The sequence below is a fragment of the Lolium rigidum genome, chromosome 3 (assembly GCF_022539505.1).
Source record: "Lolium rigidum isolate FL_2022 chromosome 3, APGP_CSIRO_Lrig_0.1, whole genome shotgun sequence".
Taxonomy (NCBI): Eukaryota; Viridiplantae; Streptophyta; class Magnoliopsida; order Poales; family Poaceae; genus Lolium; species Lolium rigidum.
The window spans coordinates 97,056,605-97,082,512 of NC_061510.1; the positions used below are offsets into that span (position 1 = coordinate 97,056,605).

General features: G+C 42.6%; 2 protein-coding genes across 2 annotated transcripts; one reads left to right on the forward strand and one right to left on the reverse strand.

The window, feature by feature from the left end:
- Nucleotides 1-5,601: 5,601 nt before the first annotated feature.
- Nucleotides 5,602-11,508, forward strand: LOC124701983 (ERAD-associated E3 ubiquitin-protein ligase component HRD3-like). The gene is made up of 6 exons (XM_047234082.1): nt 5,602-6,156; nt 6,565-7,056; nt 7,806-8,021; nt 9,100-9,423; nt 10,068-10,310; nt 10,897-11,508. The coding sequence occupies exons 1-6, from the start codon at nt 5,602-5,604 to the stop codon at nt 11,089-11,091; spliced, it is 2,025 nt and encodes a 674-aa protein (XP_047090038.1). The 3' UTR covers nt 11,092-11,508.
- Nucleotides 11,509-14,646: 3,138 nt separating this feature from the next.
- LOC124699938 (leucoanthocyanidin reductase-like) lies at nt 14,647-16,034 on the reverse strand. Its single transcript, XM_047232154.1, has 5 exons — nt 15,828-16,034; nt 15,604-15,753; nt 15,295-15,532; nt 15,000-15,203; nt 14,647-14,906 (listed from the first exon to the last, which is right to left on the reverse strand). Exons 1-5 carry the CDS (start codon nt 16,032-16,034, stop codon nt 14,647-14,649), a joined length of 1,059 nt encoding a protein of 352 aa, XP_047088110.1.
- Between the last annotated feature and the right edge of the window lie 9,874 nt (nt 16,035-25,908).

The following is a 25,908-nucleotide window of genomic DNA, read 5'->3' on the forward strand; positions in this document are numbered from 1 at the left end:
AAGCTGAGCTGCAGCTGTGCTACTTGCTATGTGTGTGCGTGCGGAAACACCAGTAAAGTGTTGTGGAACCCAGTGACTTGTGTGTGATGGTGTAGGCTCCGTGTGTGATGTGCGTATGTTAAGTTGCCACTTGCCAGTATCATGAGAACGATACGACCGTACAGCAGCTCATGTGTTATGTATGAGAAGTGGTATAGGTGATGCATGCTGTGGGTATGAAATAATTGCTTACATTTTTTTTAGATATGGATGTATCTTTCACACTAAAAATACGTCTAGATGCATCTCTGTGTCTATAAAAATCTGCGACATTTATATTGGAACATAGGTAGTATTAGTATGGGTCGCATATAGATACAAGTATGCATGCAGCAGACCAGGAGCATGGAGACGTGACGTGACACTGTTCTAGGAAAAATTCAAAAAAATTGAATGAGCCAGCTGGTATAGATTTGAACCAATATATATCATACTGTTGGGCTTTTGTTTTTTACTGTGGAGAAATGTAGAGTCCATACAAGGGTTTAGAATAAAATGAATATTTATAGCACATATTTTTGATTGTTTCGAAACAATGCAAAAGACCGTCCATTGTCACCATTGATTATGGAGAAGTTTTTAAGAGGTCTTACAAGCCACGCTTTGACCAAAACGACAACACAAAAATAAAAGATCTACTCTCGTGACATTACACTATTTAGGGCCTTAGCCCGACAAGGCACCACATCCCTGCCCCGTCCTTGATTTTCCTCACAAGCATTATCGACATCATGGATTGGTTTCGAATAACATGACTACTCTTTTCCTTCCAAATCTCCCAAGGGACCACATGGTAAGATAAGCCATGCTTCTCCGCAATTTCCCTCTTTTGTGGATGATCACCTTAATCCATTAATCATTTATAGTGTGAATATATTGCCAACTTGGGTTGATTTCTTGGAGGCCAAGCCAGTTCTTTTAGATGGAGCACATCATAATGGTACATTTGTAGAGAAGAAGGGCGGCCGATTCTTGGTGTTGGTTACAAAGTTTGCATATGCCACAATTTTATCTTCCTTTTGCTTGAGTCTAATGTCACTCAAACTTGATTCATCAACCACACATGTATGTAGTTGTTACAATACTTGTGAAAATCTGGTGCATTGCCAAAATCGCAATTTTCAATCAGATTGTAACCCCTCTAGTAGGATCACAAATGGCAGGATTATAACCATGAGGGTCATAATGTTATAAGTTGTACTAACTAGAATCATATAATCAGCCCACTTAACTTGGATCATGAACTCGTCGAATTCCATGACATGATCGTGATCCTGACAACCTTGTTTGCAAAGAGGCATTGTTATTATCCAGGGGGAGGGAAATCAACAAGGTGTGTTTGGAGTCGGATTGTCTTAGTGTTGTGACAAAGTTTCGGAGTAGCGATATTGATCGATCTCTTCATGGACCACTGGTGGTGGAGATCAAAGCATTGATGCGTGGCTTCGTCGATCACTCTATCAGGCACGTGCGATGTATTGGCAATGGTGTAGCGCATTGTTTAGTGAAATTTAGCTGCAAAAATAAAGTTTGTAAGGCGTGGGTGCTATACCCCCAGATCTTTTTGTAGACCTTTTGGCATCCGAGAGTGCCTCTGTTTAATATATTGCAACCTTCGATCTAAAAAAAAGACAACCTTGTTGGTGAAAAAAATTGCATTCATGTGTCATGGAAAGCGAACAAATACATTGCATAAAGTTGTGCTATTCTAACCATCTCATTCTTTTTTAAGAAGGACACAATCTAGCATTTTTTGCACTAAATATTGCAGATACAAATATCCTACCATATGAGCATGGCTGAATGAAAATTTAAGACGCTCTAGAGTTAATCTAAACTAAAGGGTGCAAAAAAGAACAGGAGCAAAATCCACATACAATTTGTGGACATATGGCTTCCAAGTAACATGTAGCACTTTATTGCCAAAAAAAATTGAATCTGCTTTTTCTTGTACACATACATAAAGATGATTTCTACGAGCATGTACATTATTGTCGATACAAAGAGCACACAAATATGTCTCTAAGTGGGCATTCTAAAAGTATTGTTTTCACATTTCTCTTTTTTCTGTAGGCCAGAAATGAACATAATGCTATGAGAACTTATATATGTACATAATAGACATCCACATACTCTTGTAGATTTTTCTGAAGTAAAAGATAAAGTTTTTCAATTATTACAAATCAAGTTACATGGAGCTCGGAGCCTCGGGTTCCATTTGATGTTTCTCGTATTATTCACACACTACTTAAACATAGAGATTACATTTGACGATGTCCCTCACTATCACAAGCGGGTTCATTTTTCTTTATATCATCGGCATTGCCATGCGGATCAAGACTGAGTGAATGAATGTTACACAAATTACTATTCCCTCAGTCCCAAATTAAAAGTCGTATAAGTTTAGTTAAAAGTCAAACCCTACTAAGTTTGATCAAATATTTATGGAAAATGTCAACATGTTACAACAATAAATAGACATATTGAGAAATTATGATTTATGATGAATCTATTGATATTGATTTAGTATGCTATATGTTCATTTTTTTATATAAACTTGATCAAATTTAGAAGGTTTTGACTTTTTTTATTAAACTTGTATGCCTTTTATTTTTGGACGAAGCGAGTAACCAACTCTGACCCATTTCAATACTACTTAATGATTGTTGAAGCCTAATAGGTTGGGGGTTGGGGGGGGGGGGGGGTTCTGTCTTTCATAAAAAAAATTATATTGATTATACTAACTTTGAGAAATGAGTACTCTTTACTTTAAAGTGTTGGGTGTTCCTCAATCCATTTTCTTCAGGTTCTTTCATTTTGAGATTGGCAGAGATGGTTAAGTGGAAATAAGTGTCGGGCGCCAAATTCATTCAACGATCTTCTTTTTGCAAGGACGGTCTGAATCTAATTAGTGGCATCACAAATCCAGTTCGCAGTAAATGGAGCCTTTATCTAGTATTTATTTGACTGTTTTTTCTCAATGATGAGATATGCTACTAAGATCATAGGAAACAAATGCATACATTATTCGAACTGAGTTTGCCACCGATTGCAAAATTTAAATTTATGAAAAGATAGAAATTATTCTGAGTATTAAGATTTTTTTAATTAAATTTGGCCATGCTTGAATATGATAGCACACATTACATTCATAAATCTTTCCTATACTGGAATTGTTGGTTGTCCTATATTCACTCATTTTTCTAGCAATAATCATCCTTTTTAAGTGGGATAGCAATACTCATGTATCAACCTAGATAAAGTACGATCATACTAACTTGCGAGAATACTGATAATCTACCTTTTCCATTATCGCCCGATAAATCAAAGCATAGAAGTGAGTTAGTTTTATGAATAACTAGGGTTGCAAATGCAGGTCCCGCTTAGACTCGCAAAATGGGATGGTTTAGTATAAGTTGTACTACATGCACCAATTAGAACCGGCCAATAACTTGCACCACGTGTATGCGAGTTGAGTTTGAATCAGTTGCCCGCTAGCAACCCTATAGCTTCTCTAAACTATGTTTCACAAGGTATTACGATGGAGCACATAGATATCATAGGACATGATAATCCAAAAAACCGAATAATCTTTCTAGATGTGTTAGAAAAAATGAAATAATGCACGCATGCACATGTCACCATAATATTAACTCGTGGAATTTTTTTAAGGAAACATTCGGCTATATGTGACCTACACAAAAAAAAAGATGAAATTTTGTTATATTATGAATAGTACGTCTACCCCTATATTTTGAACAGTACAATTTATCATGTTTGTGTAGGTTACATAATTAGATATTTTAATTTCAAATTAGACATATAAATATCCATATATAATTAAGTTATATGTATTTAATAAGAGGGTGGATTTTGTACACCCACGCATGGGTATGGGTGTTTCCATCATCATTCATTGTGCTTTAAGATTCGGATAAAAAGAGGATAGAGAAAGAAATCTATCTATCTACCATGGTGGGTACGAATCTCGAGAAATAAATGGACGGTGACGGAAACATCCATCGAGTATCTTTGAACCCCAAAATGTTGTATAAGTTGGGAAATGGAGATTTGCCTATGGCATTAGCAGCTAGCTATTGCATTTGAAGGCTCCACGGAAAGAACCCGTAGGTACTATTACGACAGGTGGCTTCGAATCTAGTTTGTTAGTCATTTGCAACCCATGCGTGGATGTACACAAATATTTTTCTTTTAATAATTCTTTTGATTGTATTTTGAGTATAGGGTGCTCACGCACATATGAGCCAAAAAATCACGCTGTTTTTTTTGTAGCACAAACATTTTGATGATATAAACGAAGATTATTTTGGATCCCAAAGTAAACCTCATCTAGTTATCGCGCTTGTGCTGCCGTTGAAACGAAGAAGAGCCACCGCCTCCACCTCCTACTCCACCATAGATCGGTTCCTCCTCCTCCTATGGCCGGCCTCACCGGTGTCAAGGGGTGGGGAACCCGATCTATGAGTGAATGTTTCAATAAAAGTAGTGCTTTTCTAAAAGATTAGGTTGGTGTTTTAGGTAGTTGTCTTCTTTTTGTTCCGAAATCAATGAAGATGGCATCATCTATAGTAGTTGATCTTCTACCAACTTTTCGGTGACGAGATCTTCCTCCCGGCGTCAATGGTGGTGTTTGAAGATTAAAGTTTTCTAGGTGTGGTTCTTCGGATCTTGCTTCGCCGGATATCTATGATTTTGGTTGCCGCGAGGATGTCTGTCCTCACAATATTTGTCCCGGCTGCTACATCCTCGATAATGGTGATTCGTACTCTCGGGTTCCTAACAACATTGATCAAGTTGTTCGGTTGCTTTTCCATGGCACATTGGTGTTGGTACTCTTACCGATGGTGATTGACTACTTCAATGGCTACATGCGTGCATGTAGCCTTGTCATTGCGGCTCAAATTAAAATTATGGAAGAACCTTCGTTGATATTTTCAGATCTGTGGTTTGGTTTCTATCTTCGGCTGTCTCAAGAAAGTACAAGATTGTGTCATAAAAAAAGAGTTTGAAGACCTCGAAAATTTGTTAGTTCATTTCATACTTTATATTATCACGTACTATTTGTTACTATAAATATATATATATATATATATATATATATATATATGTGGTATTGATTGTTAAAAAAACATTTTTATGATATATTCTTCTTATCTTTTGAGATTTTGTGGTGTCTCAAAATTGCAGGAGAGCACAAGTCACAAAAATGATGCAGGAGAGCCTCCGCTGCTAGAGCGGATTTTTCAAGAAGACACCTTCACATAGTTAAGAGTTTTTTTTTTGGCGTTGACACACACTTGCTGTTGCGGACTTGAATTTTTTTTGAAAGGAAAACTTAAGTTGGCGACAGCGTTGCAAACGAAACCCCCAGCCAATCACGTCGCGCGGTACACGTCAAACCATGGCCTCAACTTCCACGTCACCGCCAAAAACGTGACGCGCCGTAGCTGGACAACCCCACCTGTCAGTCTCATGGTCACCATCCCCTAAATTCCCAACTCACTGCAGCACCGGGGATCTCGTCTGGCGCCTTCTCCGATGATGGCCGGCGCGCTCCCCCGCCGTCTCCTCCTGCTCGCCGTCGTCACCTTCGCCGCCCTACTCCCTCGCGCCGCCGCCGTACGTCCCTTCGTGCTGGTCCTCTCCGGCGACGACTTCCTCAAGGACCCCTCGGGCGCGCACCCCTCGCTGCCCTCCGCCGACGGCGACGCCGACGACTGGGACGACTTCGCCGACGACTCCCCCGCCACCGACCCGCTCCTCTCCCCGTCCTCCTGGGCGCCCCTCCTCGACCCCACCACCCCCTCCCCATCGGACGACTCGCCGTCCGATGCGCTCTTCGTCGCGGGCACCCGCGCCATGATCTCCGCGGCCTCCTCGGGCGACGAGGCCGCTTTCTCCACCGCGTCCGCGCAGATCGAGGCCGCGGCGGCGGGGGGACACCCCGGCGCGCAGTCCGCGCTGGCGTTCCTCACCGGGGCCGGCATGACGCGCCCGGTGTCCCGCTCGCGTGCCTTCCTGCTCCACAAATTCGCCGCCGACGCGGGAGATCTCCAGTCGAAGATGGCGCTCGCATACTCCTATTTCCGCCAGGAGGTGAGGTGATTCAGTTCAGTTGTTCGCTTACTTGTGTAATTTGCGCATTCTAGTGGAGATCCCGTGATTGAGTGTGTTTTATTAGGTTAGCTAGCTTGCTTGCAAATGGCAGGATCAGCCTCGCATGGTTTAACAGAAAAATCCATGTGAATTTTCGTCTCCGTAGACTAGTTGTTGGCTAGGTCTGTTAAATTAAGTGGTAGCCTATAGTATTGTTAGTTGGTACATGTAAATCTTAGCATGATTTCAAAATTTACCTCCAATATGGGTCTAGTCCTACAAATTCTCCAACGTTCAACTCAACTTGCAACTTTAGGTGATTGAAACACATGAATTAAGCTGCTGAAATCTAGTTGTATTTCTTCTGATCGTGTATTATTTGTCAACTTGAATGATTTTCTTTTGCAGATGTACGATGAGGCTGTCACATTATATGCTGAACTTGCGGAGGCAGCTCTGACAAGCTCCTTAATCTCGAAGGAGCCACCAGTGATTGAACCAGTCCGGCTACACAGTGGAACTGAAGAAAACAAGGAGGCCTTGAGGAAGTCCCGTGGCGAGGATGATGAAGATTTTCAAATCACAGAGTACCAGGCCCAACGAGGCAATGCTGCCGCAATGTACAAGTTAGGGCTTCTGTATTACTATGGCCTACGAGGACTCAGGCGCGATTACAGCAAATCATATCATTGGTTCTCTAAGGCCGTGGAGAAAGGCGATACACGTGCTATGGAGCTTCTGGGGGAAATCTATGCTAGAGGCGCTGGAGTGGAACGAAACTACACCGAAGCATACAAATGGTTGGTACTTGCAGCAAATCAGCAACAATACTCAGCTTACAATGGACTTGGTTATCTTTATGTGAAAGGCTATGGAGTGGAGCAGAAAAACTTGACCAAAGTAAGTCTTATTACTACCTCTGTTCCTAAATATGCGAAGTTTTGTCAGCTCAATGTGAGCTACCAAAACGTCTTGTAGTTAGAAACGGAGGGAGTATTATGTACTCCTACTCCCTCTGTCCCAAATTAATTTACTCACTTATATGCATGTATCTAGACACGTTACATGCATATCTAGACAAAAGTTAGTCAATTAATTTGGGACAGAGGGAATATTAGAAATTAAAATACAGCTGCATGTTTTAAGTAGGTCATAACACCTTGACAGTTAAACTTGTGCTATTTCTGGTATTGGTTAGAGACACTGGTTAACAGCTGATGTGTTATCTAGCCTAACTTAGGAGACACATACGAGTAAGTTACAACAATGATTTAGTATCACATGCACATCAATTTCAAATTGATGGAAATTATGACAGCTATCTTTTCGAACAGAGTTACAGTAAACCCTAGACCCACGTTCACTCGGATATTCTTAAAGATGGTCTTGTGACACATCTAATTGCTGACGGCGAAGAATTCATCTAACAAATGCTATTCAGTTATGCACAATCAGTTTATAAATGCTAAGACCTATGGAAAAATTTAGTTTGTGATCCACTTGGCTATTAACAGAAGTTATAATATTGGATATTTTGCTTTGTTGCTAGTTTTCAACGATACACAGTTCTCTATATTGTAACAATTGCTGTACTCATAAGCTTGAGGAATGAGGATCTTATATCTTTATTCTTCTTATTCTTGTTGTAGGCCAAGGAATATTTTGAAATTGCAGCTGAGAATAAGGAGCATGGGGGTTATTATAACCTTGGTGTGTTGCATCTGAAGGGTATTGGTGTAAAAAGAGATGTGATGACTGCATGCAACTATTTTCTTCGTGCAGTAAATGCGGGGCAACCAAAAGCTATTTATCAAGTGGCAAAGCTGTTCCAAAAAGGCATTGGTCTTAAGAGGAACCTCCATATGGTAATGAACTAATGATAATTATCTTGTTGCATTAATTGTCTAATTAAATTCTCTCTTATATGCTTCTATGGGCATTACTTTGTCAGACCAGCATCAGTGTATAAGAATGGGATGCTCCCATGATTCATGTGTAGTTATATCAGCGTAGCACATAAGTTGCACGTGAGTGGACATATTCTGTCCCTCAATCTGCTCTTAGAAAGCTGGTAGTGGAAGTCAATTCCTGAATTTTATTTTCCAGTTCTATTCTGAATCAACCGCATCTGATATTGATGTATCATATATCTTGCGAAACTTCCTTAATTGGCTTGACTTTTAAGGCTACAAAAAAAATTAAATTACTGCTTATTTAATATTTCGATCGCCAGCCTCCAGTAAAAATGGCAAATAATAATTGTATTTACTCATTTCTCTATCAATACAAAGTATCTGATTTGCAGCCTGTTTGCACTTCCCCCTTTAGTAGCAGTATGTTCTAAATCTAAATGCGATGCAATCAATGGCTCGTAAAAACATTTCTATGGAAGTGTCACTGTATGCTGAGTCATATGGCTGTCTGCTAGAATATTTGCAAACCTGCAGCTGTACAGTGCAATGGCAGATGTTGTGGAGCAGCTGCAGTTCCCTGCCTGAAAAAGAAAGTGTCATGTGTGCATGTAACTGTGCCTACCATATTTAGAGTTATAGTGCATTTGCCCTTTGTCACCTTTATGTTGGTAATTAACTAAAGAAATGATACGCAATGCTGAAGGATATATTTCCAGTTTCATGATTGAAGAGAAAATGCTCTGCTCTGGCAGATCGAGTTCTTGTTCCTGTTGTATACTCCCTCCGGTCCTTTTTAATTGATTCAAATTTAGTACAAACTTGTATTAAATCCGAGTCAATTAAAAGAGACCGGAGGGAGTAGTAGATAAAAAAGTTGAACTGCAGAAGACATAATGCTATAATATACTTTGTTGATTTGTTTCAATGATATTAGTTTATAATGATACAAATTGAGACATATTAATTGTTTCAAAATGACGATTGAACTGATATTGTCAAATAACTGACTCATTAGTCTTGCTTGTTTCAGGCAACTGTTCTGTACAAGTCTGTTGCTGAGAGGGGCCCCTGGAGCTCACTGTCTAGATGGGCTCTGGAATCTTATTTAAAAGGTGACATAGGGAAATCATTGCTCTTGTATTCTAGAATGGCGGATCTTGGGTACGAGGTTGCCCAAAGCAATGCCGCCTGGATTCTTGATAGGTATGGTGAGGAACATATTTGCATGGGAGAGTCTGGCTTGTGTACAGATACGGAAAGACATCTCCGTGCACATGCTTTGTGGTGGCAAGCATCTGAGCAGGGAAATGAACATGCTGCTTTGTTGATTGGTGATGCCTACTACTATGGCCGGGTACGTCTAACGATCCTCTGAGTTGCTATAGCACATCCTGAAGTCTCCTCTTAATTACTGGCTTCTGCTAAAAGTATTTGACAAATTTATATCAAGTACCGGGACTCTAATATCTTATGTTGAAGATGTGGTCATTTTTTATTTTCCTCTTAGTTTTGTCTTCGGACATTTGAAAAGAATATGGAATCTATTTGGCACCAATATGAACCATCTTTTTGTATCCAATATAAGTGCTGTCTCTGAAGCTATGCATTTGTACGGAACGTCTTTTGAAATAAAACTTCTGTTATGCTTTATGAGGAAACTAACCAAAGTCACTATTTGGATAGCCAAGTAAAACATGGTTTCTAAATTCACAAACATGAAATGTCACTAAATGTATTTTAACAATGGGTTGCACTCTCAAGTTAGTTGCAGAGTCTTAGTTCTGCTTCTGAATTTGCCTCTCTACTTCAGAAATACTAGGGGACTGAGCGCTCTCTGGAGACTGTTATACTCCCTCCGATTCATATTACTTGGCACTAATATAGATGTATCTAGACGCATTTTAGTTGTAGACACATCCATTTTAGCATCAAGTAATATGGATCGGAGGGAGTAGTATTATTGCTGAAATCACATGTTGGATCTGTCCTGTGTTACAGGGTGTAGGGAGGGACTATGAGCGTGCAGCAGAAGCATATATGCATGCTCAATCACAGTCTAATGCACAGGCCATGTTTAACCTTGGGTACATGCATGAGCATGGTCATGGGCTTCCCCTTGATTTGCACTTAGCAAAAAGATACTATGATCAGGCTGTCGAGGTGGATTCAGCAGCTAAGTTCCCTGTCATGCTCGCTCTAACCAGTCTTTGGATAAGGAAGAACTACGCTGGCAGTTTTGTGGTAAGACATTATTTTTTCTGTTTTTCCATACAAGAAATATCAAGTATTTTATAGTTCACTTTTATGTGTATTTCAACTTTTCTTTGTTATCTGGTATTTTTGTTGCCATTTACGCGTATGCATTATCTGGGAACTTTTATCTAGCCCATTTCTGGCTGGGTCTCTGGTGCTCATCATCTGTTCGATACTTAGCCAGTTTTTACTGGTTGCTGATATGCAATGAACCCTGGCCTCTCTCAAACATGAGCTATTTTGAGTTGTGAAATACCATCTTTACAACAACAAAGCAGTTCAGAAACTCTTAAAGTGCTCAGTTTGTGCTTCTATGTTTGTGATTTTTTTTTACCACCTCCAGTTCTCTCTGGTACCTGAAGTCCATTTCAAGTATAGCACTGCATATTGCCAGTTCACTGCTTATTTTGTTCTTAGTCATCTGATGATTGATGTTTGCTTTTGGTTTTTACTCTGCATGTTGTATTTGTATTATCATCATGGTCACATCATATCGAGTATTACAGCCCTGCTTTGCTGTCAACACAGTTGTTTTGGTCCTTCCATAGTGTTGCTAAATCTTTCTTAATTTCAGGTTCATTTCATTGATTCGCTGCCGGAGATATATCCTGTAGTTGAGGAATGGGTAGAGGATGTCCTGATGGATGAAGGGAACGCAACGATATTGACTCTCTTTGCTTGCCTTGTAACTGTCCTGTACTTGCGAGAGCGTCAGCGGCGTCAAGTGGTGGCAGACAATCCCCAACAGCCTGATGGTGCACCCAACTAATGCCAAGATGCTGAGGCCCATGCAGAAGTGATTGCCTGAGGTACATATGGCTGTTTGTTCGCAGTTTTAGCATCAAAGTTTTGTTGAACATCTGGAACTCGATGAAATGAATACTCATACTGGAAGTTGTAGATTTCCTTCAACCGAAAACGCCAATGGCTTTTTGGGGACAGAGCATGTAAAATGGTAGCCCTCCTAGAAAACGTATGTACACTAAATTGACTAGAATATGAACCGATTCACAGCTGTTTGATATTGAGAGTGATTATGTGGTTCCAGGTGAACATTCACCCTTTCTAACATGACCTTGCCTGTAAAGTACTGACGAATATTTAAGAATGCTTGTGTTACTTGAAACATGCTAGTTTGATGGCTTGTGCTATGCGATCACACTACTTGCATGTTTTCATTTTCCAGCTGTTGATTGCCATTACTTCTTACTTGCTAGTCTCCCAGGTCTATTCTGGTGATTCTGCAAGCTAGTCCGTTTAAGTTTGTAAATTGAGCTCTGCATTGAAACAGCACCGAAACAGGGCCCCAATTATGTGTAATAGAACTTGTGCAAACATGTGTTGGAAAAACAAATGGAGACATGTATCAATCAAGTTCTTTTATTTTACTCTAATCACGAACAAGCATGGCAAAAAGGGACCTAATACTGGAAAACTGCGTTAGTCAGTAAATTTCTTGTTTATGTAAAATCTTGCATCTGTTTTTAGAAATGAACTGTTGCTGCGAGCATCGGATGAAAATGTGCTCCATTTACACAGCAACACGAGTGTTGATTGAGCGAGTTACTTGTTACCCGTTAGTGGTCCACCTACAGGTCTTATTTTGCGATGTACATGGAAAACTGCTGCAGTAGGGGAAGTTTGTAGCACTGTCACTTGGCATTGACGATCATGTTTTGCCTCTTGCTGTGTTCGCTTGGCTTTCTTTTGAGCACCTTCTGCACAAGGGCTGGCGCCAAAAGCACAAATGTACTTCCATCGACCCAATTATCTTAAGCCAGCACCGAAGCCCCTAACACAACACAACTCCGAGTTGTGATGTTTTTTACGTACACACACTGAAGCGCCCTAACACAGCACAACTCCGAGTTGTGATGTTTTTACGTACACGGTGCACCCATCCATTTTTTTATGCAATCAAACATGACACAATATTAGTAGGAAAACTACAAGGGAGCGTACACGTCACACACTCACACATGACACATTGGAGGCATTGACGATCCCTCGACATCACACATCAACCAGTTGTTTTTGCTGCTGCTTCCCTTGGGACGAGGCCCGAAATGGTCTTTGAGTCATACATCCAAATGTTCTGGAATCTGAAGGTTTCCTGGTGGATTGATCATTTCGATATCTATTGGTCAGCTGGTGCAAAAATAAGTATGCATCAGGGAACATCTATCTCGATTGCCATCTATTTTTCCAAACAATCTTTAATCATGTAAATGTTACTGACTTACTGGTACGGTTGTACCTCTGAAATTGGTTCATGTGTTAAATTTTAAATTATGCCCTCTACTGTACAGAACACTTTTACAGTACTATATGTATCTTGACCATAATTTTACGATACCAATACATTTGGTACATCTAGTCTAATAAGATACTAGAACTAGTTAGTCATGTAAATGTAATTTTCTAAATGTAGATATCTATAGTGAACCTTCTAGGACTTATAACATGTCATGGCTAAGATCATCACAAGTAGCAGCCTTCACATGGCCAGGAGGTGCATCATATAAGGAGGTGACTTGCATTTACCATATTATGTTCTCAAGGTGTTGGGAAGTTATCTTCTTGAAACAAACCCACACAAGAGAATGTACGAGTAAAATAAGTTGAGTATCCACATAGAAAAAAAACATGAACAATAGCGCTTACGGTTCAGTAAAATAGTGTATGTTTAAGAACTACAAATGACGCTAGTCATTTCAGTTTTATATGAATACTTTGATGTGGAGAAGATCGATTCTATTGGCCCAATAACCAACTGATTACATAAATATTAAACTATAAATGATGTTATGGAAGTTATAATACTAGTTTTTATTGCATGCTCGGAAGAACATAAATTGACATATTATATATTTGCTTAAATAGTTCAACTTAAAAACACTCAATCCATAAGGATAAATATAGACAAAAAATATGCCATGCTTATTCTTACAGAATTTTTGACTTCATGGCCGTTCGGAACAAATTTACTGTCATCCCTTATTTTTCACGCTAGCCTGAGATGTTGTAAGAGTAAAGACATAAGTAACATGCATGTTGGAATCCATTTACACAAAAATCCAAGAAGTTAGTGTGTGTGATAAAATTTAATATTAACCAACCATAAACCAAAATAAAAAGAACCGGAAATAAAAAATATTCAACGCACCAAATATTGTTCTCAATATGAATGATAGATTATATGTATACAACTCAATATCGTTGCACACACTTACTGCAATTGAAGTTTATATTGTCGTCATTTGTCATATCCACTTGATCCCACACATTGACATCTCTTGTAATTTTTTGCTACTTAATAATTTATCGTCATTCAATAAAATAATTAACTTGGGTTTCGCTGTAATACCATTTGATTTATTATGATAACCTTATTAAATGTATGAGTTGTAGGCATCGATACAATTATTTAGCACGTAACACAACACTTCAATTGCATGAATTGGAAAAGCAATCAGATGAATCATGTAGATAGTAGAGAAAATATTTGGTGAACCATGCAAAATTGCTTTTCTAGCACACCTATTTTGCTTAGAAGAGATTATCTTTGTCAGAAAGCTCTCTCATACCTCTTAGAATCGGTACAGCTTGGACTCTCGACCTATCCAGAATGTAGTGCTCAAGAAAGTTAGACCTATATATCCAATAATTTAGTGATCAATAATTTTTATTTTGTTTGAATGTTATTCTGGATTAGTTGATTGTTTGAGTTGGGTCGATTGCTTTTCATACTATTATGGTTTATTCAAAATCTAAGGAAATTAGGATTGGCGACCATATTTACAGATTTTGTAGAGATGCTAACTAGAGGATTACTCATGCTAGTTTAGTCCTTACCATCCATGCAAACAACATGCAAATCGCCACATATGGTCGATTTACGTGGTGTTGTGAAATGAAGATCATGTGATTTGCACAAATTGGACCAGACAATGTAGCGGAAAGTATTATTTAATCAGCCAACCAAGTAAAAAAGAATATAACAAGTCCACAAGTAAATAGGTGAATGTTCTCATGTACTCATGACCTCGACCTCAAAGTGCGCAAAAAAAATTTAATTTCAGAAAAATTGAAATAAACCAAGCACTTACATATATTGACTTAAAACTAAGCGGTGCAAATTTTCGAGAAAAACAAGGATGCAGATTCACCTGCCCGCTCGGTGGTGCTCGTAAGTGTTACACCGTTGCCATGACTTTAATGTTCGCAAACATATAGTAGAATGGACACAAAACCGCTCAATCAATCGTACAATGTAGAAGAAAACACAGGAGGGCAAATGTTGCTCGGTTGTACTCGTCTCGAACTAAGCACACATAGGATGAACTGCCAGTATCTCGACCATGGGCGGATTGCTTTTCTTCTTCTCCGTAGCTTCTTCCTCCTCCAGGTCAAGGGCACGAACGTAGTCGTCGAAGCACTCATCGATGGTCCTGAATGGTATGTCAGGGTAAAGGCTGGATATCTCAACGTCCCTCAACCCATCGATGCCGTAATTTGTCTGGCAGCCGTTTATGAAGATGTCGTGCGTCAGCGACGCGACTATGCTCGCCGGGATGATGTCCTCTGCAAATTGATAAGATGCAGTCGATCGGTGATCATGATGCAGCAGCACATTGCATGAGATATTGAGATGTTTCGGGCAAAAAGTATTCAGACCTGCAGCCATGGCGAGCAGGTCCTCCTTGCTAAGCGTGACACGCGGCAGGGTCCGGCCGATCTTGCTCTCCCACAGGCAGGCCATCTCGTTGGTGCTCAGGAGATTACAGGCAGGGCGGAAGTGAACGACCTTGTTCATGCTCCGGGCGTCGTAAGCAGCCTTCACCGTGAACTTGCCGATGTCGGCTCCAGCCACGAAGAAAGCTATGGGCAGGATCATCAGCATTGCATTGTGCATGGCGGATCTTTACGCAAAAATATTGAACAAATCTGAGGGCCAGGCGTAGGTACATACCTCTGACGGTGCCGTCGCCGTAGATCTGGAAGCGGTCGAGCGGCGGCGGCACCTCCGACGGGTGCTTGTTGTCGAAGTAGGGCCAGCCGGCGATGGAGTTGCAGCAGATGTAGGTGTACGGCACTCCCGCGGCCTCCGCCACCCTCCGGACGCGGCGCTTCTCCTCGTAGAACGCCAATCCAGCCCCAACCGGCCGGGCCCTGTCCACGTCGTGCCCGAACTCCGACGGCAGAAACCTCTGCGCAACGCCAACATTAGGTGCCGAAGAGCAAACTCTGTGCAAATGTTCGCGCGCGCGCAAGTACGTACCTTGACGGTGCCGGCAGCCTGGATGGCCTTGATGAGGCCGAGCTGGTCGAGGATGTTGGCGCCGCCCATGACCGAGATCACCACCTCAATGCCGTGCGCGCGGAGCACTGTCTCCACGAACTTTCTCCCGTCTTTCCCGCCGACGCGGCCCTGAAACCATCACGCTCGCGCATTTTATAGGCACATATTTCTGGGACGTCGCATCGTGTCATGTCTGCATTTACCTCGACGATGACGGCGCCCTTGTGGCGGAGCGCGTCCACGGAGGCCGCGCGCGCGGGGCAGACGTTGCCGGGGCGGACGAGGATGAAGGTCCTGCGGCCGCTGTCGAGGCAGGCCTCGGCGACGAAACGGCCGATGTAGCCGGTGGCGCCCACGACGAGGGCCGGGCCGGAGCGAGGCGCCTCGTCAGGTCCTTGGCAAGGAGCCATCTCTGCCTACCTAGTCTGAGAGAGTGTTGAACAGTTGTAGTAGCCGGTCAGGACTCAGGAGGCAGTGATGAGGGACAGAGTGGCTACATATGTGCAGGTAGATCTTATATAGGCAGGGGTTTTGTACAGTGCCAGGTCTGGTTCCAGAAGAACAGTAGGTGAACGCATGGCGTAGGTGATGCCTGTTAGCCAGACGGTAGGTGGTAGTCCTATAGTTCTGCCCAGATCTAGCTCGGGCACAGCTCATTTGAGTAGTGAATGCATGGAATGGTAAGGGACCCTCCCTCTCTGTAGGATTCAGATGCCTCTGCGGCACTAGTAGTTCTTCTGTATCTGGCAGTCTTTCTATCGATCACCATTTTGACTTTTCTTAACCTTGGGTCGCATCAAAAGATGGAGCTTGCCTTTAGGACATGTATAATGCAAGGTGGTTAGCTAGGTGTTTATGAAAATATACCAAACTTTTTCTTAAGCACTAGTGCTTCTTTTTTTTGAAACTTTTCCACCATATATTAGGTCAGCAAGCCCGCCTCATTAAAACCCTGCCAGTTCCTTTCGGTACCCTGGTTAGGGAAAGAGTGCGTCTGAAAAACTTGCCGCCTTTAAACCTCCACAATAGTTACATCGTTTATTACAAAGGGTAAAAGAAAAGAGGGGGGATCACCCTCCCAAATGAAGTTCTCCTTTGTTTGATACACATATTTCGCCAGTTGATGCGCCACTACATTAGCCTCCCTTAAGCAGTGTTGGAAAGCAACCCCATTCATTGTACTAGCATTCATGAAACTCTCAGCTAAGATTGCTGCATGCGGAGTCCAAACTTCAATTTTCCTGTTACAAGCTTGGATGAGCTCTAGTGAGTCTGATTCGATTAGAACTGAGGAAACGCCTAATCCCTGCAGGAACTGAAGACCCCTCAGTAGAGCTAGCGCCTCCGCTGCTGCTGCATCTAGAACATGATCAATCAGGCTGGCCATCCCCGCCTCAACTTCACCACGATCATTACGCAGAACAGCTCCCACAGCACCGCTACCATCCATATAAAATGCCGCATCAATGTTGAGTTTCAATTTTCCCGCTGGAGGTTTTGACCACACAATCTTCTTAGGTCGAACTGCACTTTTTTGCCCCGCTTCAAAGTTTGCTGTTAAAGCATGGATAGCAAAGGCAGTTCTATTTGGTGGCGCCACAGAACCATCATGTACCACCTCCCTGCGCTGCCACCATATATACCAACACGCCACAGCAATAGACTCATGCAAACTTATCGAATTTAAAACTGGTGATGTACCTTGTTTGCTTCGTAGAATATTCTCCAGAATTACTGAACCTGATCGGTCCATAGAAGCAGCTTGATCGATATACTCCCGCAGTCCCAGTTCCTTCCAAACTTTCCTGGCTCGGACACACGAGAACAGCAAATGACGGACGTCTTCCGCCCCTTGTTCACAGATCGGACACTGAGTGTTGACCTGTGCTTATTTGTATAGGAGAGGTGCCTACTTAGGCATCTTCCTATCCGGTTTATTTTGCTAAACAACCACCTATAAGCATATTGCATTCTAGACCCAAAATGTGTTGTTTCAGAGGTCATGGCCGAGCGGCATCCTTCTGTGTCTGCCTGGTGCACCCAATGCGCTCCACATTTGGTCTGCCATTGTCCCCTTTTTTGGCCCATTTTGCAACATTTCGGTCTATTTTTCATATGATAAAGTTAAATAAAATAAGAAGATACAATTTTTTTTTCACAACTTGGCAATTCGATTGCCTGGCATACATTTAAGTATCAAAAGGATCGTAAATAGCGCGTAGCTCATACAAACACACAATATTGATCCGGTCCTCCTTCGTGAGTAGTTTGAGATCGATCGTGCATTGAACTCATCAATTCTAAACTTCTTTTTTTGTACTTCAAGGAAGTTTTCATGTGCTCTTGTTTCTCTCGGATTCCCCTCTCTTTCCTCTTCTCAGTTGAGACCTCTTTACCGGCTAGCAACTCCTACAATGTATGTTGCAATGTGAGTGTGGAAGTCTCACACTTTGCACCCTCTTTGGAATTGGTCCTCCCCCTCGGCTGAATTGCATGGTTCCTCGTACTTAGGGGTTCCTCAATGTTGACTGTCGATGAACTGTTACTACGTTTCTTTCCTTGGGATGAATCATTGCCGTCATCTTTTTGGAGTGAGGAATAGAGATTCCATCACTTGGGACATTCTTTGATGGTCTTTCTATTTTCGTGCCCTCGGGTTCTTAGTTGTACTCAGTTTTCCCCAGCTCCTTAGTTTTTCCTCAGTTTTCCTCAAGCCCTTGTCTGAAACCCACAGAAGGAGCTCGGACGGTAGGATTCCCGTTTAGTTGACCATTCCGTGCTGACGTGTGGGACTGCGTCGCGTGGGGCTGGTAGAAAGGGATCGCGTGGGATAGGACGAGACTGTGTTTGGTTGTACGTGATCAGGAGTTGGGTTCTGTCTCTCTCGGCCCAAATTGGCATCCCTTTTTAAGAGCACCTTTTTCCCCTCTCTCTTTGTAACAATTCTCTCTCTTTTCACCAAATTAGTATCAAATCTAGAGAAGCTTCTATTTATATTTTTTTCTTCAATGATTGTTGCCTTTTGGCCCTCGTTTTTCCCCAATATGGTAACAAATCTAGTAGCAAATCTAGAAGCTAGTATATGATAAATTCATAGCAGCATAATAAATCACGAAAACTAAGTATAATACATAAACTGCATACAGCAGCCAAAAGCAGCCAATAACGATGTTAATGTTCACGACAAACTAAGCTGAAAATAATACAAGACGCAATGTATGGCCAACATGAAGAGTAGGATACCCCAGGATGAATGAATCTGTTCTTCATTCAGCATATATTTCTTCGTCGCTCCATTCCTGTATCTGAAAGAAATATTCATTGAACTCCTTCCGTCTGCAGTGTGCAGCCAATACATCCTCCAAACGGTATCCTTTGTTCATTTTTCAGACCGTAGTTTCCTAATCTATCCACACGTAGTGGCCACTCATCTCAGGCCTTTATATCATCAAAATACTCTCTGATATAACCCAAATCCGTGTAGTAGATGCAGCCAGGTCGAAGTGTCGGGTGCACTCTGGTGTCGACGAAGATACACCGGATATAATGGACGAAGAAGGCACGACTGCCAATGTTACTGACAGCATGGAGAGAGCGGCTCACAATATCCACACGGTACACCAATGGTGTTTGACCTTCCTCCAAATGCATGTTGTCCAACAACACAAGCAGCAGATCACCATCCGACTTCACAAGGTAGAACTTATCATTTCCAAGTTCTGGAAATGAAAATAGTGTCTCCATGTTGACAGTGCTCGCGCGCTGCTCCAACTGGACATTGTTGGTGCACACTAATTTTCCGAACTCAAAATTATCCACAGCTATTGCATACAATTCACCATTGAACGGGGTAATGCAACGCAGAGCATGGTGCTCGATCGAAAATCTTCCTTCTCCCCAATCTTCATCTATGCCCTTAGTTGGAGTGCTCTCATCAACCCAAGCAATTTCCTCCGGGTAATGTGTGAAAACGAAGACCATAGTCGGAGACTTCATTACATCGACTGACTCCAGAAAAACAGATGGCATCTGCGCCTTAAACATAGTGTTCAATGTCTTTGTGAGTGGGTTCAGAAGCCGTATCTTGTCCGGCTGGTTCTTCTGGGCAAGCACGATTACGCCACGGCAAAAGCCGACGAAGTAGTATCTAAAAGATATTGATGAAGATAACATTCAGCACTAAGATGTTTACGATTGAAAATAAAAATAGATTAACTCTATAGATCTGGAAGAATTTGAACCTTGCATGAACTTCTGTTAGATCGATGGTGATGTAGCGGGATGTGCGGAGGTGGAGGAAGGTGAACTCAGTGACGCGTGGAAGGGTGTGTTCTACCATGATCCATTCATGCAGGTGCACGTCGGGCTCAGGTAAACCTGAGCACCAATTTGCACAAACTTGCCTCAAAGCAGAGTAGGTGTCCACGTACTCCTCTTTCGCCAGTAAGCAGTCGCCGATCTTATGAAGTGGTCCGTCAGCCATGAGAGAGGCCCAGTTCACGGAGGCGCCGCGCTTGGATGCGCCGCCCTTGGAGGCGACGGGCTCGGCGGCGATGGCCTCGGATGCGACGGGCTCGGAGGCGATGAGCTCGGAGGCGACAGGCTCGGCGGCGACGGCCGCCGGCGCATTCTGCTTCTCCATCGCCGGCAGGGGAGCGCACGTAGGGCTGTTGGGGTTTTTTCCTTCGATTTGGAGAAGTTGATGGGACGTGAGAGGCGTGGTTGCGTGCATGAGGGAGAGAGGGGCTCTGTACAGGCAAGATGACGGCTGGTCTCAACACGCGCACTGCCTAACCGCTGCGCACCGCGACACCCGTCCGTGGTTACGTGTACTCAGTTCTACCCTCGAGTCTTACACTGGAAAAATATGTGTACTCAGTTTCCCCTCGAGTACTAATACTGCCTAGTGGAATATACTCAGTTTTACCCTCAAGTGGCTGGTCAACAGAGAGTCAATAAATGGGACTACGCTATCTAATTGAGTCATTTCATGCACAAAAAATTCCAAAAAAGATAAAACCATAGTGGCACTTACTCATGGAGTCTTCTTACGCGACCTGCCACGTTGGGAACCATAACAATCATAGATAAATCAAGTTTTACCACAAATTGCCACTTCTCAAATCACCTAGTAGCTATGAAGGTGCATGGCTTTCCACAATAAGCTCTTCCCAAAACAACTTTCCCCAAAACATACTTTGTCTGAATAAGGCCACAATTTTCACACTCATGTATATTTGTATTGCAAATAGTTTGAGGTAGCCCAAGATGGATTTCATTGTACAAAACACGCATTTTTCCATTTTTTTAAATCTCATATTTGAATCCCTTAGTATGTTTACTACTCACGTGCCCTTGGTTTCTTGATACTACTCAGTTTTGCCCTCTCCCTTCACAAATTCTCACAGACGCCCAACCTTGCCCTGATTGGTCTAGCCCTTGTCACGCGGATCGTGCCCGCCGACCGTTGATCGTATGATCTAACGAGCAGGATAACCCCTCTCTCTCTGATCGGGGCCACCACCCTCTCTCTCTCTGTCGGAATTTAGGCATTATAAACTCTTTTAGGCATTACTTTTCACGCAAAAAATGATCAACCATCACCAATTTCTTGTAGCCATTACTTTTCACGCAAAAAATAATAAACCATCACCGATTTGTTGTAGTCATTACTTTTCACGCAAAAATTGATAAACTTTTCACGCAAAACTATGATCATTAATTTGGTCAAACCAATATAATTTATATGACTAATAAATTATACCATTGGATTCATATGCAAAAGAAGTTTCCAACGATATAATGTTTCTGATATATATTTCATATTTTGTTGACCAAATTAATGGTCAAAGTTCTTCTCAAATCATGAAATGTGCTTATAAACCGGTATGGAGGGAGTAGCCATTACTTTTCACACAAAAAATGATAAACCATCACCGATTTGTTGTATCCATTACTTTTCACGCAAAAAATAATAAATCATCACCAATTTGTTGTAGGCATTACTTTTCACGCAAAAAATGATAAACCATCACCGATTTTTTGTAGCCATTACTTTTCACGCAAAAAATGATAAACCATCACCGATTTGTTGTAGCCATTACTTTTCACGCAAAAAATGATAAACCATCACCGATTTCTTGTAGCCATTACTTTTCATGCAAAAAATGATGAACCATCACCAATTTCTTATAGCCATTACTTTTCACGCTAAAAATGATAAACGAAACAATCTATCTATCTCTGTATTTGAAGTTTGGGATGGTTCACCATCTACTTATGTTAACTTTCGAGGTTTTGACCTGAAAATCAACTAGGTATTATAAAGGGAAATAAAAGTTCAAAAAAGTGTAAAAACGTAACAATCTACCTATCTTTGTATAGAAGATCATCTGTATGAAATTTGAGGTCATTTAGAGAAGGTCGAAAAAACCTAACTTGTTACAAAAGCTGGTTTCAGTGAGACCAAACGGCATGCGCTTAAGCAAAGTGATTTTTTCGAACATCTCCAAATGATCCCATATTTTCCATACATGATGCCATACGTGTAACAACAAAGAATATCTAAAAAATTCAAAAACTTTTGCCATAGCTCTATCAAAAAGAACCTCACCATGGTGCCAGTAAATTTTTTAGTAGTTAAACTTTTGTATTTTACCTAACCTTCAACAGGAAACTTGTTTCAAATTCATTTTGGCGTACAAGAAACAAATCCCACCTTGATTCGAGCACCACAACCTCCAAACGATGCCGATGCCGATATCGGCATGGTCAGAATGGCTATGCTCGCCGCCACTGCTAGGTCACTGTCGGGATGCACCCTCAATCCCGTCCCCTCATTCGATCACTGACACACCAGAGATACCGCCGAGACCAATGCCGGACGTACATGCTGATGCCAATGCCGGACATGCACGCCGCTATGGGCATGGCCACGCCGCCCCGCTATGCTGGACGCCACAGACCACCGCGAGGTCGTTCCCTTCGCCACCACACTCCCCTAGCACCCATCTATACACGCCAGAAAGGAGAGACACTAGTTATCTCTACATTGCTCGCGTTCGTGTACGACACCGTCAGTCAAAGTGTTGAGGTAGTCGTCGATGTCCTCGACCATTTCTTCTCTTCTTTGCATGGTTAAACGCGTCTAGTTCATATCTATCTAATGCGTCTGGTCTCGCCTCATGCAGTTCTTTGTGGACGTCGATCTCATCTCGGCACCCCGCATGCCACCTCCTCCGTGCCATCGCTGTAGAGCTCCGTTTAAAAATCTAATCCTACCCGTGTATTGCCCCTTGTGTCAGCATCATGGACCCACTTGTCATTCGATATACCGAAGCCCCACTCGTCCGTGTTTTGGTCAGGGATACGGCGATGCTTACGGTCAAACAAAGATGGATGGTCTGACGTGTCTTTGGCGGCTCTACGTGGCCCCACTAGTCAGCAGATAACGGTCAAAGTTGTTGATCCGTCGGGAAAACGGCCGTTCCAGCACTTGTGAGGGTTTCAGACAAGGGCTTGGGCAAAACTGAGGAAAAACTAAGCGGCTGGGGAAAACTGAGCATAACTAAGGACCCGAGGGCACGGAAATAGAAATCCCTTCTTTGATTGCCATCCAACAATGAGTCAAGGTGAAAGGTTTGTTTTCATATTGTTCCCTAAAGTATCCCAAAGCTTGGAAAACCTATAATATAGATGATAATAAATTAGATATATTCACATATGTCGAAGGGCTAGAAGGCCACACCACCAGTATCTCTCCCGCGTTTCACGCACATGGGCTCACTTACCAATGGCGTGCACTTTTGGCTGGCATGCCGATGGTGACGTTATTGGCGGTGTATGCGAAAGTGGAACACCACTGATGTTATTGGTGGTGTGTCCCTATTTAGACACACCACTAGTGTCAGATTGTCTATAAGTATTTTGCACTAGTAGTGAAACACGATCCATTGTTATGTTAAACAATGGTTAACAAAAAATATGAGATTGTTGGTAGAACCAAGAAAATGTATGATGACAAGCACCATAGTATGTGTGAAATACTTCACGAATATTTGTTTTATCAAAATAAAAATAGTGAAAACACTAGTGGGCGGAAGAAGAGAAAGAAAATGAAGGGAGAAACGAACAAGAAAACAACAAATGGCACTGGGTAACCGTTACCCGCGTTCCCAGCGGGTTAATACCCATTAGGTGTACGGATATGGGATAAAAAATACCCATACGTACGTAAATGGAAAAATATCATACCCATAGGTAGAGCGTGTATAGGTATGGGCACTGGTGGAGCTCTGTTGTGGCTAAACTAGGCCATGGCCCGCCCATCTCAGCCAAAAATACCGAAGAGACACAGAAAAATTGGGCCATGAAAAAAAAAATTGCTCACTTCTTTGGGCGGCCCGGGCAACAATTTGGCTGGAGGCCTGTGGTTATGGGATCGTAGAATCCGTACTCGCGTACCCATGAACCTATCTAAAATTTGACAAGTGAGCCTCCATAATATTGTATAGTTCTTACTTTCCCCATAATCTTTCATTCACCTAGCTAAGCTGAAACTGACGCTTCCTAGTCCCACGATCCGTGATACACTAGTTAGGATCCCTTCACCTCCATCTCGCAACTGCCACAATCCATATCTTCTATATGTTATCACATCCTGATGTGTTACTCCCTCCGATCCGATATAAGTGTCGGATGGTTAACACAATCATGTTTTACAATTACACCCTTCTAAAATCTGAAAAATGTGGTGGATACCCTGCTCGTTGCTCAGCACGGGAACGGCGTGGCCTGCCCGCTCTTTCTCCGTCAACCCATCACTGGCAACCAGGAAGGCAGCACAGGCACAACCCGCCCTCGCCTCGTGTTGTCGGCACCGGTGGCGCTCGCCGCAGCCACTGCCCCTCCCGCAGCGGTGGCGGCATATGACCTCGGCCAGGTCCGGCTCAAGGCAGAGGCGGTGACCTGACACCGTTGCAGCGCTGGCCGCGCCGTCACCTCCATAGCCCTCGCCGGAGGGCTAACAACCCTTGCGCGCTACGAGCCGACGGTGGCCACGCGCCGCCGAGGCATCCAATCGAGCGCGTGGTCGCCCGCTCCCTTCGGTCGCGCCCCCGCCGCTGCAGGCTCCGGCGAGCCATCCTCCACCGTAGGGGAGCCATCCTCCACCGTAGGGGAGCCCTCCCCGCCTGTGGTCAACGGTGTCGGGCGCAAAATTGATGGCAGTCGACGGGATCCAAGGATTGGGGATTTGGGATTTCTATCGCTACCGCACCCCTCTCCTCCTTTGGGTCAACGCGTGAGTGTGCGGTTTGGAAAGAAAGAGGATAAGGTGGGGAGGAGAGTGGGGTGGGGAAGAAAGAAACACGAGGTTGTTTTGGCAAAATGGTCCGTCCGACATTTTTATCGGATCGGAGGGAGTACTATTTATGGGCAAGTATTGTTGATTATGATAATGTGTTGCTATTTAAAATATGATGTTCATAAGTATGTGTTGATCTTAGTAACGGACTGATGTTTATAAATTATGATTACATATGGTTGTTTACGATTTTGCTCAAGTTGATGTGCTGTAAACACGTGTTGGGCTACCAGCTAATCGCTACATATAAAACTTATATTCGTTATCGGGTTGAAAGATCAGAGCGGATGGGTTTGGGTATGAGGTGGCTCCGTCGATACTACCCACACCCCATCGAGATTTCACTTATAATGTATTTTGTTTTTGTAGTTCAAATTTTAGGGTTAAAATTTACACTAGGAAAAGCAAAATGTACTATAAGTGGGACCCGATCACGAGATCAACCAACATGCTTGTTATTGGGCCAGCCCAAAGTGGTTTGACGGGTATGCGGAGAGCGGATAACTCCCAGAACAGGAGCCAGATCCTCTAACGTGTAGTAGCAAAGTCAGGTAATCTACAGCACACTGACTTTCCTTCTTCATATCTATATAATTATGATTAATTTGATCTAAATTAACATGCACAATATAAATAGGTGGTATCCATTGAAAGTAATTACTTACAATCAAAATTATGACCTGGTATTTTTTTTGTTTAGATGATCTATGTGAACAGTAACTACCCACAGTAATTTGCTACAGTGTACTATGTACAGTGTTTCCTACAGTACCCTGCCTTTGGTTCTTCAATTTACACTACCTCAACACTGTAGCAGCCTGACTTTGCTCTTTCACGTTAGAGGATCCGGGCTGCCCAGAACAAGCGGCAAATAGGAATCGCCCGCCGTCCTCGCCCGTTCTCATTTGCCCAATCCGCCG

Bases quoted from the DNA above. Each gene is read 5' to 3' on its own strand.
- LOC124701983 (XM_047234082.1), top strand. From the start codon at position 5,602: ATGGCCGGCGCGCTCCCCCGCCGTCTCCTCCTGCTCGCCGTCGTCACC. The intron at 6,157-6,564 runs GTGAGGTGATTC...TTTCTTTTGCAG, and splicing joins ACTCCTATTTCCGCCAGGAG to ATGTACGATGAGGCTGTCAC. The intron at 9,424-10,067 runs GTACGTCTAACG...CCTGTGTTACAG, and splicing joins ATGCCTACTACTATGGCCGG to GGTGTAGGGAGGGACTATGA.
- LOC124699938 (XM_047232154.1), bottom strand. From the start codon at position 16,034: ATGGCTCCTTGCCAAGGACCTGACGAGGCGCCTCGCTCCGGCCCGGCC. The intron at 15,754-15,827 runs GTAAATGCAGAC...TGATGGTTTCAG, and splicing joins AGGGCGCCGTCATCGTCGAG to GGCCGCGTCGGCGGGAAAGA. The intron at 15,533-15,603 runs GTACGTACTTGC...GGCGTTGCGCAG, and splicing joins AGGCTGCCGGCACCGTCAAG to AGGTTTCTGCCGTCGGAGTT.